The sequence below is a fragment of the Anolis sagrei genome, chromosome 6 (genome assembly GCF_037176765.1).
Source record: "Anolis sagrei isolate rAnoSag1 chromosome 6, rAnoSag1.mat, whole genome shotgun sequence".
NCBI lineage: Eukaryota > Metazoa > Chordata > Lepidosauria > Squamata > Dactyloidae > Anolis > Anolis sagrei.
In genome coordinates, this window is record NC_090026.1 from 24,790,923 (window position 1) to 24,805,076 (window position 14,154).

At 42.5% G+C, this 14,154-nt stretch overlaps 1 protein-coding gene across 4 annotated transcripts in view; it reads right to left on the reverse strand.

The window, feature by feature from the left end:
- Positions 1 to 14,154, reverse strand: part of ZNF219 (zinc finger protein 219) — a 31,995-nt gene that overhangs the window by 7,560 nt on the left and 10,281 nt on the right. Inside the window, exons 2-4 of one of the 4 annotated variants that reach the window (XM_067469941.1) lie at positions 13,636 to 13,700; positions 6,413 to 6,521; positions 1,716 to 3,141 (exon numbers count right to left, since the gene is read on the reverse strand). In XM_067469941.1, the coding sequence (XP_067326042.1) occupies positions 1,716 to 3,141; positions 6,413 to 6,418 (1,432 nt within the window). In that variant the 5' untranslated portion in view covers positions 6,419 to 6,521; positions 13,636 to 13,700. Of the gene's footprint in view, positions 1 to 1,715; positions 3,142 to 6,412; positions 6,522 to 7,101; positions 7,180 to 7,512; positions 13,585 to 13,635; positions 13,701 to 14,154 lie in introns of those variants that run through there. The other 3 variants (XM_067469942.1, XM_067469943.1, XM_060780607.2) reach the window with 3 other exon arrangements.

Consider the following 14,154-nt stretch of genomic DNA (forward strand, 5'->3'; position numbering starts at 1 on the left):
CAGACAGTCCCCAGGTTACAAACAAGATAGGTTCTGCAGGTTTGTTTTTAAGATGAATTTGCATGTAGTCAAAAGAGGTAATTAGTAAGTGTAACTCCGATCCTTTTTTTTTTTTTTTTTTTTTGGATAGCATAGGGAAGGGTTAACAACCCTGTGACACTTCTTTTGCTGTCTGTGCCCCTGTTCAGAAGGTGTAATCTCACTTTCTGTCCCTGTGATAATTAGATTTTGAAAAATTTGACTTGTCATGGAAATGGTGATAAAACTTCAGTGGAGTCACCTTTCCCCAAGATAACTTTTACATTGATTTCAATAGAGACACCTTTTTCCCATGATAACTTTTACATGGAAGGGTTTCCCTTCCTAGGGGTAGATTTCCTCTCACTTCCTGTGTTTTTGTAACTAGGAGTCTTATGTAAATCTGATGTTTGTAACTGGGAGACTGCCCGTGACTTCAAATTGTAGTGTATCATCTAGTATGGAAAATTCCCAGCATTCACCACCTGAGGGCACAATGAAACAACACATCTGCCATGCATCAAAATGACACAAATCACCGCATTCTGATGAGGTAATGTATGATTCACACTTTATAGCTTTCAGTTTTCGGAGCTAAACAATATGCTAAATGTGAAAATGAGTGGGTTTTTACCACACAAATTTAATTAGACAGTCATTTTCTTTAAGCAAGAATAGCTACTCTTAATGGCTCTGTGAAGGTGTTTATTTTGTGACTGCCTCGCCAAAGCCTCAAGCTAGAACATTAAGAACATATGTAACTGATATATTTGTACTGTAGGTATGTGCCTAAAATAACGTAGCATTTGTTCAAATACATGTAGTCAGCTTTTTCTATTTCTAAGTGAGACCATTTTTGTGTTGTTGTGTGACTTTAAGTCTAACCTATGGTGATGCTAAGGTGAACCTGTCACAGGGGCCCTTTCTATACTGCTCTATATTCCAGGATCTGATCCCAGATTATATGCTTATCCCAGATTATCTGGCAGTGAGGTTGCACCAAACTCCTTCTCAAGATCAGATCAAAGTAGTAAATTATTGTAAAATAGGCTGATATAAGACACATACAGGCGGACAGATTAGGTAGTTTTTTTTTCTAAGCTAGCAAAAAAAGAGTATAAGAAAATGCACAACCAGACATATTTTTAAAAGACTATGGAATGTTTGCAATCTCTCCTTCCTGACAGTGTTTTGGACTTTAGTTCTTAAAACCCAGTCATCATGACCAATGGTAAGCGATATGAGAATTAAGAGTCCAAAAGATAGTAACCACAGAACCCAAATCCAGATTCTACATCCAGAGGAAAAATGCTCTCTCTAGGAATTTGCTAGGGCACCTAAGCGATTCTATAGTACGATTCCCCTGGAAGTTACCACAAAGTAGTGTTGAAGGATCTAGCAAATTCCCAGAGAGGACCTAAGAATCTCCTAGTGCAACTCTGTTGCAGTCTGGGACAGGAAGTAAGATAAGTCATTGGCATTTGGTTGTATCTGTGGTGTCATGTAACCACAAGATGGCCACCTGTCAGAATTGCTTCGATTGTATATTCCTATATGGTAGGAGACTGAACTGGATGTCCCTTGTGGTCTTTTCCAACTCTATGATTCTATGAAGACCAATATGAATTCACTGTATTTGCCCAGAAAAAAAACAAATCAGAAGTCTCAATTTTAAGGCCCTGCTTGTCCATACTTACCCTTTTCCTCCTGGGTCAGCAGAGATGGGCTGACATTAGCTGCAGTGGAGCTTCTCACATTAGTGGGGAGCCAGTGTCCTGTGAGAAGATGGGAACCGAGAGACTGTCCCTTGCTCCATTCTCTCTCTTGAGACATGTGGCTTTGACGATGCAAGGCCATCTGCTGGAATGTGCTGAAGGTCCGGCTGCAGTCCGGACAGCGATGGGACCCTCCTGGGTCTCTAACAAGCTTAGACCCAGATGCATAAGGACGCTCCCTCCACTGCTGACCACTCTCCACTGCCCGCGCTGTGGCCTGCAGGCGCTCGGCACAGCTGGCATCACCGTAGCCCAAGAAATTGCTGGCACCAGCTTTGTCTGTGGGCCGAGGAGAGAGAAGGGAAGGATATAGGGCTTCACAACCCACCAGTAAGCTTTGTGCTGACCGGCTGGCCCCCAGCCCTCTTTGTTCGTTCTGGAGGCCCAACTTGCTGAGATGAACTTTCATATGGTTTTTGAGGAACCACGGCTCCTTGAAGCCGCGCCCGCACACCTGGCACTTGTGGTCAAAGGAGTCTTTATGCTTCCGCATGTGGCCCTTAAGAAACCAGGACTGGGTGAAGGCTTGTCCACAAACCTGGCAGCGGAACTCATTGGGAGCGGAGGCAGAAGGCGTGGTAGAAGCAGAGGCCTTAGCGGCAGAGGAGGCTTTGGCTGGGGCGCGGACAGGGGCAGGAGGGGAGGGCGGCTTTGCAGCAATGATGTTGTGGGCCTGCTGGTGGTGCCACTGTAGTTCTGCCTCCTGGGCGGCAGCAAAAGGGCATTGCCCACACTTGTACGGCTGGTGGAGGATGCGGAGGTGGCGCTCGCGTTCAGCAGCAGTACGGAACTTGCCCTTACAGAACGGGCAGCGGAAGATGGGCTGGGGTGGGGGTGGGACAGGAACAACTGGTTCCTCTTCCTCCTCCTCCTCCTCTTCTTCCTCCTCTTCCTCTTCTTCTTCCTCCTCTTCCTCTTCCTCCTCCTCTTCTTTCCCCTCCTCTTCCTCTTGCCCCCGCAGAAGTGCCCGCTCTTCCAACTCGAGGAGCAGGCGGCTCTGGTGGCTGAGCCGGGCACGAGCCTCAGGGCAGTGCGAACGGAGGTGAAGGCGGAGGCTGGCCCGCTGCCCTGCTCGAAAGCCACAGTAGGGGCAGGTAAGAGGGTAGGCGCTGGTGTGGATGCGTGTGTGCAGGGCCAGGATGCTGTTGAAGCGGAATCTCTTGCCACAGATGGGGCAAGGGTAAGGTCGGGATTCGCTCCCAGGACCTCCCGGCCCGTTGGAGTAGCGTTGGAGGTCCAGCTCTCCATTGAAAGCCAGAGTTTCAGCTCCATCGCAGGAGGAGGAGGAGGAGGGGGAAGGAAGGGCCACCCCAGATGGGCTGGCAGAAGGCAACTGGTAATCTGTACCCTGCAAGAAAGAAAAGGTGAAAATAGAAGTGTGGAATTGTATCGTCCCTTATAGCAAACTTCAATGCTTTCGGGGGGAATTGAAAACATGTTTTTTCAGGCAAGCCTTTGACAATGGTTAAGGTACCAGCTTAATTAGATGATTCAAACAGATGACCTACAGATGACTTTAATACTGAAATCGTAATCTAGTTTGTGGCTGGGATGTTCAATGTGGTTGTATTGCCCTTTTAATTGGTAGCATTTGCTTCATTTTATTGATTATCTTATTGTTGTGTTGTTGAAGGCTTTCATGGCCAGAATCACTGGATTGCTGTGAGTTTTCTGGGCATTCTCTCCTGATGTTTCACCCACATCTATCGCAGGCATGCTTTGGGATTTCAGGATAGTTGAGGAGTCCGTTGGAAACAAGGCAAGTGAAGTTTATATATCTGTGGACTGTCCAGGATGGAAGAAAGAACTCTTGTCTGCTTGAGGCAGATGTGAATATTGCAATTGGCCATATTGCAAGTGTTATTTTGATAAATGTCTGATGTATTTATGTGTCGTATGGCACTATCTGTGCCGCTTAGTAAGCTGCCTCGAGTCCCTTTGTTGTTGCTGCTGCTGTTGTTGTTAGCAGGGAGTAGGAGAATGTATATGGTTATGAAGCCATATTAGCCCCTCCAGAAACCTCTGAAGACTGCACCTGCCAGCAAATCAATAAATATGTACATGCATCCATACATAAATAGATAAATAAATGAAATGTTTCATTCTCAAATGCCCTCTAGGGTTGCAGGGAGCATTATCATCATGGTTTTTATTCCATTTTAGTCAAGAAGAGACTAAAAGTGTTGCAGCTTACTTCCTGCTTTAGAAAACGGCTTTTTAAGTCTAAAATGATGGCGGGGAGGGGGCATGGAAAAAATGCCAACACCCACTAAATGACATTGATGTGGAAATCGTAATGTTTTTGACTCATGGAAGTACTTGGTAGCTGAAAAAATGTTTCTAAAGAGATGCATGAAACCTATGGGTCACATTTTGCCTACCTCTGGCCTACGCCTTTTCCCACCCTTTACACGGACCACTGTGATATAACAGGTTGCAACTGGAGAAAAAGGGGCATGATGTTAACCTTCTTATTGACTTTCCAGAGAGGAGTCAGCAAACCAGGAGCTGACCAGCAACCTACAGACAAAGCAAACAAAAAGGCCCCTTCCCCCCTCATAAAAGGCTCCTTTGGGATTTCAGGATAGTTGAGCTTCTCTTCTTGCAATTGTAACAACCAGAAGAGTTCCTCTTCCATAGATCATCATGTAATCTGGCAGTTGCTAAACATTATTACTGGGAGGGCAAAGTTCAACTTTAAGTTCAGGGGAATTGAGTGAACTCGGTCCTCCTCTCAGCAACAAAACTCCAGCTTTGTTTGTTTGAAATAGAACAATTTTGAAAACTAGGCAAATCCAAAAATTGGCAAAATTTGGGAAGAGCATAAGGAACCTTGAGTGTGAAATCAGGAATATAAGGATTATCAGACCCACTCTTGGAATTACAGTAGAGTCTCGCTTATCCAACCTTCGCTTATCCGACATGCCGTCTTATCCAACACTCTTATCCAACACCCCCTTTTCCCTTCAATTAAAGGAGTGCTCCCCAATTCTCTCTCCATTCCCAGTAAGTGAAAAAAAGGAAGACAAGGATGAGGAAGAGGGAGGAAAGGGGGAAAAGAAGCAGGACCAGAAACAGAAGCGTCCTCCCTTCTCCCTCTGTGATTTCCACACTCCTCTTCCGGATCCAGGCACTTCCTGCTGGGCCACTCTAGCCCTGAGGTGTTGTCTTGCCTTAACCCTTTGAGTCCTTCTTATTAGTATTCTAGATGTCTAGCACCACGTTGGACGGGTAACAGGAGACTCCGAATTATCAGACATTTTCATTTATTCGACGTTCGGCTAGCCTGTTTATGTCAGATAAGCGAGACTCTACTGTAATTTCTCCTGTGCTGTGATTAGAAAATTGTGCAATTGTAAAAATCTTGTCTCCAAGAGTCCAGATAGTTTGGAAACCCCTAAATTACATCCCCGTGTAAAGTAAAATCTGAGCCAGAGAGGAACTCTCAGTTTTTCCTAACATTTCAGTGTTTTCTGTTACTAAACATAATGGAGTGACATGGCTCCATTACATGAAAAAGCATAAAGAATAGAACATGAGCTCAATCTGTTCTTTTCTTTGCTGGCTTTTTTCTGCAGTCACTTAATTTCATTGCTCTTATTTCAGCTTGACCCTCAAACCCAGGGTATAATTAAACAATTTTCATGGGAGGGGGAGCACAGGCATGAACTGAGAAGCTGAAAGGGTTTAAGCAGTGGTCACTGTATAAAAGAGGATTATGTGGTGACTCTGAGGAGACCCTATAATAGTTTTCATGGCAAGACTTATTCAGAGGTTCACCATTGCTTTTCTCTGAGATTGTGTGTAACTTACACTGACTACTCTCTATCCACAATTCTACATCTACAGATTCAAACAACCCTCTGTATCCACTGGGGACACATTCCAAGACCTCTCCCAATACCTGAGACTGTGAGTGCCAAAGAATTGTATTGGAGAAGCCCGCAACCACTTTGGGGATTTTTTTCTTGTCTTAAGCGACTTGAGAAACTGCAAGCTGCTTCTGGTGTGAGATAATTGGCCATCAGGGGATGCCTGTAAGTTTTACCATCCTGTGGGAGGCTTCTCTCGTGTCACTGCATGGAAGCTAGAGCTGACAGACAGGAGCTCACCCCATTTCCCGGATTCAAATCGCTGACCTTTTGGTCAGCAGTTCAGTTGGCACAAGGGCTTAACTCATTGCGCCACCAGGGCCCTGCACTTTTGGGATGAGGAAGGGAGTATTTTTTTTTGAAGTGCTGTTAAGTGAAATCATGGATATTGAATCCGTGGATAAGGGGCTTGATGATGGCTTTTATCATAAAGGACACCACTATATAAAAGCATCCACAGATTTTGATATCCCAAGGCGCCCGGAAAAACCAGCAGATCCCAGGGGAATACTGTACCAGAACTTCTGATTTTGATAGTTATTGGGGTAGAGAGAATTTGAATAAGAGATCTAGTAATATTTCTACATCAATCTAAGAAGAATCTGGAAGAAATATCTTCAATATCCTTCAGACAAATGGTGAATGGACAAGGTTAGCTACAACCAGAAAATTCAGGAAAGGGAGGGATTTGAGTCTCCTCCTTATCTCCAGCCACATTTAGCTTGGTCCATGGCTCCAACCACTCACCTCCATGGTGCTCCTGATCACATGCTTCAGTTGTTGAGGGAGAAAAGGGCAGCCAGTGGGATGGCACCTGGCACGTCACACTGGACCGGTAGTAAGGTGGGAGCATGAGCTGTAGAAAAATCATGGAGGGAGAAGAAAACAATGTCAACAATACAGATTCAGTCTTTCCATGCACTGTTCCCATTTCAAACTTCTCATTATGTTGCATATCTGCTAGGCTTCTTGTGCCACCTCCAAGGTTCAATCCTTGGATCACAGAACTAAACAGACTTCTTCATGGGGAAGAACTCAGAGAAAGAGCTCGTAGTAATGTGGAAGGTCCTGGCTTTGATGTATCATTCCATAGAAAATTAAACCCCAGCATTTCTCTGAGAGTACAGAAAGGCTGCTGATTCAAAGTCTGACCTGACATGGCACAGCTATCCTTATTCCACTTTCCTGGGATGCAACAGACAGACTACAGAACCTTGACAATTTTTTAATATATATTTTTTGCTCTTGGTGGGTCTCGGGTTGGCATTCCTGAGGTTGCTTAAAGCTGAATTGCTCTGGCAGTGACAGGATACGCAGAAGAAAGCCAAGCCAAATAAAAGGTTGCCAGGTTGCAACCTGAAGATATTTGTCTGCTTGTCTAGTGGCAAGGAAGGAAGGAAGGAAGGAAGGAAAGGAGCAAGCTACATTTTTCTTACCCTGTTGCTCCCTATCTAGCCCTGTCTCCCACTCTTTCTTCTCACTTTCTGTAGCCAGAAAATAAAAAGACTCAAGTGTTTTACCTCACTGCAGGCAGGAGGCGGAGGGAGTCTGTGACAGGCGCAGTCTGGGAAAAGCTATAGCTGCCTCTGCTGTCATGACTAAGGAGTTCATAAAAAGACAAAAATATGCACAAGGATCTGAAACCACTTGAACGGATAGATATTTCTACTGACTGCCAGTAATATATGACATTCTGCAAAACTGACCCTCCTGAATCTTCCAGGAAGATGTTTGCTGTGGGAGGGAAGGATGACCCACAGAAAATCTGTGTTCCTGAGTGAAAAATACACATTCGGTTCCAAGCTTGGGAGCCGGGAAACTGAAATAATAACTTGACAACAACTCACCCATAAAGATAATCTACCTCACAGGACTGTTGTAAGGCTCAAATGTTGCCTGGGGCTCACAGGAGGTGAGAAACTGACATGGCAAATGGTGTGTGAACAACTCCCATCTCAGCAACCTTTCCCAATACTTCAAAGAATGTCACAGTACAAGCTCTTGCACGTAAAACATCCATTCCTTTGCAGAGTTCAGCACAACACACACCCACAGACCGGAATAACAGAAAAGCCTACACTTCCACAGAAGCCAATAAAAACAGAAAGCATTTGGCTCTGGAATTTGTGAGATGTGATATACATGTATTGCCTTGGAATCGCTTGCTACAGATGGGTGTTCTTCCTTCCTTTGATAACATTCTAGTCAAATATTGCTGCTCCTATTTGAAAGTGATAAGACTGGGGGATACAGACAAACACCTCTGGTCCTAAACTGTTCCTTTTCCTACAGTCATTAGGTGACCTAAAATGACACCAAGGGATGTTCACAACTATTCTAGCATCTGAGCATGAGGGTGTATCTTACTTAACAACAGATCACAATGCCAACCAGAGTCCATCATCTGTTAGGGAAACATTTGGCCCTGAGGAAAAAAAAATGTTACAGACTGCAAAGGGCAGGAAAGGGTACAAGCTGATGAAAGAAAGGAGATGACATGGAGGCCAAGGAATATAGGAAGTGGACAAAGCGTAATGGGGCGACAGCAGAAGAGGAGAAAGCCTGAAAGCAGGGCAGGGGAAACATTGATCTTCCAGGTGTTTTTCAATACCATGTCTGTTCAGTCCTAGTGAGTTAGGCCAGTGGCAAAGTACTACCAGAGTACAGGTTGAACATCCTTTATCTATGCTCCAATGATAAAATTGTAATGATAAAATGCTCCAAAACTGTCCACATGAATGGCTGAGGTAGTGACACCTTTGCCTTCTGATAGTTCAATGTACACAAAATTATTTAAAATATTGTATATAAAGTTGCCCTCTAAGCTACCTACATAAGGAATACATGAAACATAAATGGGTTTCGTATTTAGACTTGGGTCTCATCTCCGAAATATCTCATTATGGATATTCACGTGTTCCAAAATCTGGCCGAGGGGGGATCCAAAATCCAAAATATTTCTGGTCCCAGCCATTTCAGATAAGGGATACTCAACCTACATCAGTTCATTAACATTTGAACCACCCAAAGTTCCCCACTTCCATTTTAGAAGAAAAAAACCTAGAGGTACAGGTTGAACATCCTTTATCTATGCTCCAATGATAAAATTGTAATGATAAAATGCTCCAAAACTGTCCACATGAATGGCTGAGGTAGTGACACCTTTGCCTTCTGATAGTTCAATGTACACAAAATTATTTAAAATATTGTATATAAAGTTGCCCTCTAAGCTACCTACATAAGGAATACATGAAACATAAATGGGTTTCGTATTTAGACTTGGGTCTCATCTCCGAAATATCTCATTATGGATATTCACGTGTTCCAAAATCTGGCCGAGGGGGGATCCAAAATCCAAAATATTTCTGGTCCCAGCCATTTCAGATAAGGGATACTCAACCTACATCAGTTCATTAACATTTGAACCACCCAAAGTTCCCCACTTCCATTTTAGAAGAAAAAAACCTAGAATTGGGGAAAAGGTTGCTTGCTGTACTTGACACAACACAGTGCAAACCTGATCCAATGGAGTTATTAGCTATTTTTCTGATAGAAGCTCTATGTGTTTTGACAAATTTATTTGTCTTTGATTTTTTAAATGACTTATTATTAATAAGATACACAGACCTGTGTTCAACAGATACCCAAGGAAATGTATATGCTGAGACACAAAAATATGCTGTGCCCCAATACCAGGTGTGGCCCGATCCACATATTCACCCAACCCTCACCTCCATTCTGCCTCAGGCAAAGCTGTCATCTTGTGCAAGCACAGATCTATTGCTTCCAGACCCAGACATTAACATGGAATACATTTTTCTTCCATGTCCCTTAAAACATCTTTTCCTTCTGAAACCAACTCCCTCCCTCATTACACCAAGTTTAAAAACATGGAGGGAAGATGAAGCCAGGATCTTTGGGGGCTACTCAGTATGGCTGTTCCTTACACGATGTGACAGTTCCCTACAGGTTTTGGGGCTATATAGCAGTGATGTTTCCTAAAGATTTTACAGCCTATACAATGGGGGTATTCCACAAAGGCTTTGGTTGAGCACAACCCCTGCCCCAAACATGTTTTTAATTTATTTCAAATATTTTATTCAGTTTTAATATTATTGAATTTGTTAAATTGCTTAATACTATTTGAGCATTTTTTTAAAATTATTTTATTTTTACGTTGTTCACAGTTGGTTTTACTGGATGCCACCTTGAGATCTATGGCAGGACATCAGTACTGAGATTTATTTGATCAACTCCAGTGGTTCTCAACCTGTGGGTTCCCAGATGTTTTGGCCTTCAACTCCCAGAAATCCTAACAGCTGGTAAACTGGCTGGGATTTCTGGGAGTTGTAGGCCAAAACACCTGGTGACCCACAGGTTGAGAACCACTGAACTAGACAGACAGACAGACAAACAGAGTGAAACAGTCTCAAGAAGGAAAGGGGGAAAGTGGGCAGAAAAGAATTGTGAACTTTCTCCAATTGCTCATTTGTAAACAGCCAAAATCAGCAATGGCTGATTTGTAAACAGCCAAAAATCAGCATTTGTAAACAGCCAAAATCAGCAATGGGACTTGGCCAAACTCAAGAGTTCTGGGTTCTCTTGGCCCAAGAGGAGGCCTTGGCAAATGTCCAACAATGATGACTTAACACCAGACTTGCCTATTAGACTGCCCTGGTGAGTTTTATAGCTGAGTAGTGATTTCATTGCCAGGTTCATCTTAGGGTCACTATCCGTTGGAAACGACTTGAAGGCACATAAAAAGAATTTGAACCCTACAAACATAAGTCTACCATTCTGTATCACAGGGACTCCCTCATTTCACCTCCGCATGGAATTATACCTTTGTAATGATAAGCTCGGAATCTGTAAGAATGAATTCTTAGCAAACCACATTTCTCATGATTTTAGGGGGAAAGCCTGGCTATTGAAAGTGTCATGAATCCATCATAGCAGGGGGAAGCCATCCAGATGTTGATGACTACTAATCCCACCATTCCTCATAAGTAGCCAGACTGATGAGAGCAACATTTCAACAACAATCAAGCTACAGGTTCACCAGTCCGGCATCCCAAATTCTTAAGGCAGATAAATTCTTGGACCAGTTAGATACTACTTTGAAATTAAAACTGGGCTTAACTGGAGTTGGTAGCAAGTTCAGGGATCTGAAGAAGGTGGATGAGAATATTTAGCTTTGGAATTTGTAGTCTGGTGAGGATTCCCTACTGAATATATCACTACTGCTTTCTCATAGAGGAGTGTAGGCACCTCACCAAATAAAAAATGCCAGCGATGGCTGTCATAAATGGGATGAAACTGCAACAATTGTGCAATGTGGAATCTCTCTGAGTTAATAGTGCATCTAAATCCAAATTTCTCTGGGAGTGTAAAGCAGCAAATACCAGGTGTTGTTGGCTATATTTCAGCAGAAGGAATTTGCAAAAGCTCCTCTGAGCATTCCTCACCTAAGAAAACCTATGAAATTCATGGGGTCGCCATAAATCAACACACACACAAGAGGATATATCTATTTAGAGTGCTTTCAAGCCAAAATACATTATCTGGTGTGACGCACCAGCTAATTTATATTAGCACTGTGGCCCACCAGCTTTTTAAAAAGGCTCCCCACCTCTGTATTAGCTTGTATCACTTATACAGCGCATTGTGTAAACAATTGAGGCATGAAGGACCTCACACCAACTAGGGACACATGATGTATCCCAGATGCTCATCAAACTCCTTGTACCAGGCAAACAAACAACCACAGAATCACAAGTTTGGATTGTGCATTAATGAAACAGAATTAACTGTTTCTTGGTTCTATACTCAGTAATGAGATTTCAAATTTTCACTTTGCCCCTTAAAACAAAAAGCTGCTCTTGGATCTCCCTGATTTATGAGTAGACTAGATCGGACACAATGTGTTAGAAGGCATTTCAAATACGCAGTTTTCAATGCTTGCTTTTTAAAACCTTACAAACAAAATTTGCAATATGAAAATCTTACTCCCTTTGAATTAATGTGGTGGTGGAGGGGAGCAATGTGATGGGTATGAAGTGTGGAAGCTGCCAGCGGAAACCTAAGAGGAAGGAAGACAGTACAAGGCCTAGCAGCCTCCTCTGCATTGGAGGCATCCTGCTTTGTCAAAGGCGAGAGAGGGAGGGTGGAAATCTTAGCTGACAACTCACAATTTGGGTATGTATGAATCAGAGCTGTGAATTCATACTATTTATCATGTGATATCCCCTTCCCTTCCCCCACGCCTGCCCCAGGGCAACAGACCTCACAGAAGAACAGAGGGAAACTATGAGAAATGTCTGTCTGGAGCTGATACTCTCATTGGTAAGATAATACCTTTCACAGAACTGACTTCCTGTGTGAGTGTGTGTGCAGCTGAATGCTTCTCCGGCTTAAAAAAAACAACAGTCATGTTCCTGTTCATACAAGGGCAGCAAATCAGTGGTGCAGGATAATTTACTGGGCATTATATCTAGGTTTTTGTTTTAATTTAAGACACACATATCTGTCTTGAAAACATTCAGTCACGTTCAATCCTGAAACAGTTTTGCCAAAGCATCTGCATGATATAATTCACATAACTAAAGACAGATACTGCTGTATTTAACCAAAGTATTTAGATCAATAATAGGCATATCACAAGGTTGTGCACTTATTTTTCTATCACTTCCCACGGACTAGCATTTCTTTATTAACCGTGCATCACTATCATCATCATGTTTCATTAGTACAGGTTGAACACCCCTTATCCAAAATTTGAAATATTCCAAAATCCAAGTGGCTGAAACAGTAGTGTCTTAGTCCAATGTACACAAGCTTTGTTTCAAGCACATTTAAAAATATTGTGTAAAATTACTTTTAAGCTATGCGTGTAAGGTGTATATGAAACATAAATGGATTTGTGTTTAGACTTAGGTTCCATCCCCAAAATTCCTTATTATGTAAGTATATACAAGCACAAGTATTCCAAAACCTAGAAAAATCCGAAACAATTATGGTCTCAAGTATTTTAGATATGGGATACTCAACCTGTATTAGCATTATTTCTAGTCTGTACAAAGATTACACATTGTACATTCCACAAACAAGACACAGACCTGACCTTCAGAATTTATCTCAAGTTACAAAGTGAGATACACACACAAACCTCTGTGTTTTATTTTTGTGATGCAAAATGCACAGGTACTTTCAACTGGGTTGCTGTGAGTTTTCTGGGCTGTATGGCCATGTTCAAGAAGCATTCTCTCCTGATGTTTTGCCTGCATCTTGGTAGGCATCCTCAGAAGTTGTGACCTCACCTCAGACCTCACAACTTCTGAGGATGCCTGCCATAGATGCAGATGAAATGTCAGGAGCAAATGCTTCTGGAACATGGCCATACAGCCCAGAAAACTCACAGCAACCCAGTGATTCTGTCCACGAAAACCTTCAACAATACATCGTACTTTCAATGTATGTCTTGTTATACAGATTACTTTCCTCCTCCTATAGGACAATTTACATCAGGCGCAAGAACCTAAGACCAGATGTTGTACTGCAGCTCTCATCATCGTAGTAAAAAGAGCCAAAGGTGAGGAATGCTGGTCATTATAGTCCAACATCAGGGCAGCCTTACAATCCCCATCCTGAATGGACAGGGAATCTCTAGCCACTTAACAATCGTGAGTTCTTCCTTTGCTACCAAAACGTATGAATGGAATTGTAAGTTAATGATTAAGTTGACCATTTAGAGCTTTAAGTCTTCTCTGACTACACTTCTTGGAATTTCGTGAGAAGCAAGCATAATTATTAAAACAGTTTAAGTCTACTGTAAAAATGTTGTCAGAAGTACAGTGATTCTGGAACAGGAGACCTTGAATTCAGCAAGGCTGATCTAGTAATCAGCTAAAAGGTATTTAGCAACTCACAGCAAGATACAGGACTCTGAATACTTCTTTCTTAATTTTTCTCACCCTGGGTTAGGCGATCGTGTAAACTAATATTAGATTGTGATTGCCGTCGGATGGTGTACAGCAACCTGTGAATGAAATCAGTAATCAACTGTGGTAGAAACTCCCTGGAATTTTTGCGTGTATAGACAAAGGCTATTATTTCAGGATAAGAACCTTAGAATAACATCATAAACTTGTATGAACAAGCCCTAAGGTGGTTCAGATATACTACGTAATTCAGCAGCCTTCTGCAATTTGTAGAAAAATTCCTTAGGCAGGAGAAAAAGATATTATTGTGAACTTTTTATTGATCCTGAAGGAAAGTTTTGCACAACTTAAAGGCTTGCCCATGTTGAAAAATATATAGGCCGAATGTTTGTCCTACTGATGTTGTGCGTGTATGTGTTCTGTGGGAACATTTTCTGATCCTTTCCAAATGAGAGAATATCATATTTTAATAACAGTGGAAACGGGGCTCGCCTGCTTAGAAATCAGGTCTGTGAAATTCCATCCCATAATCTCAATTTAGGGTAGATTAGA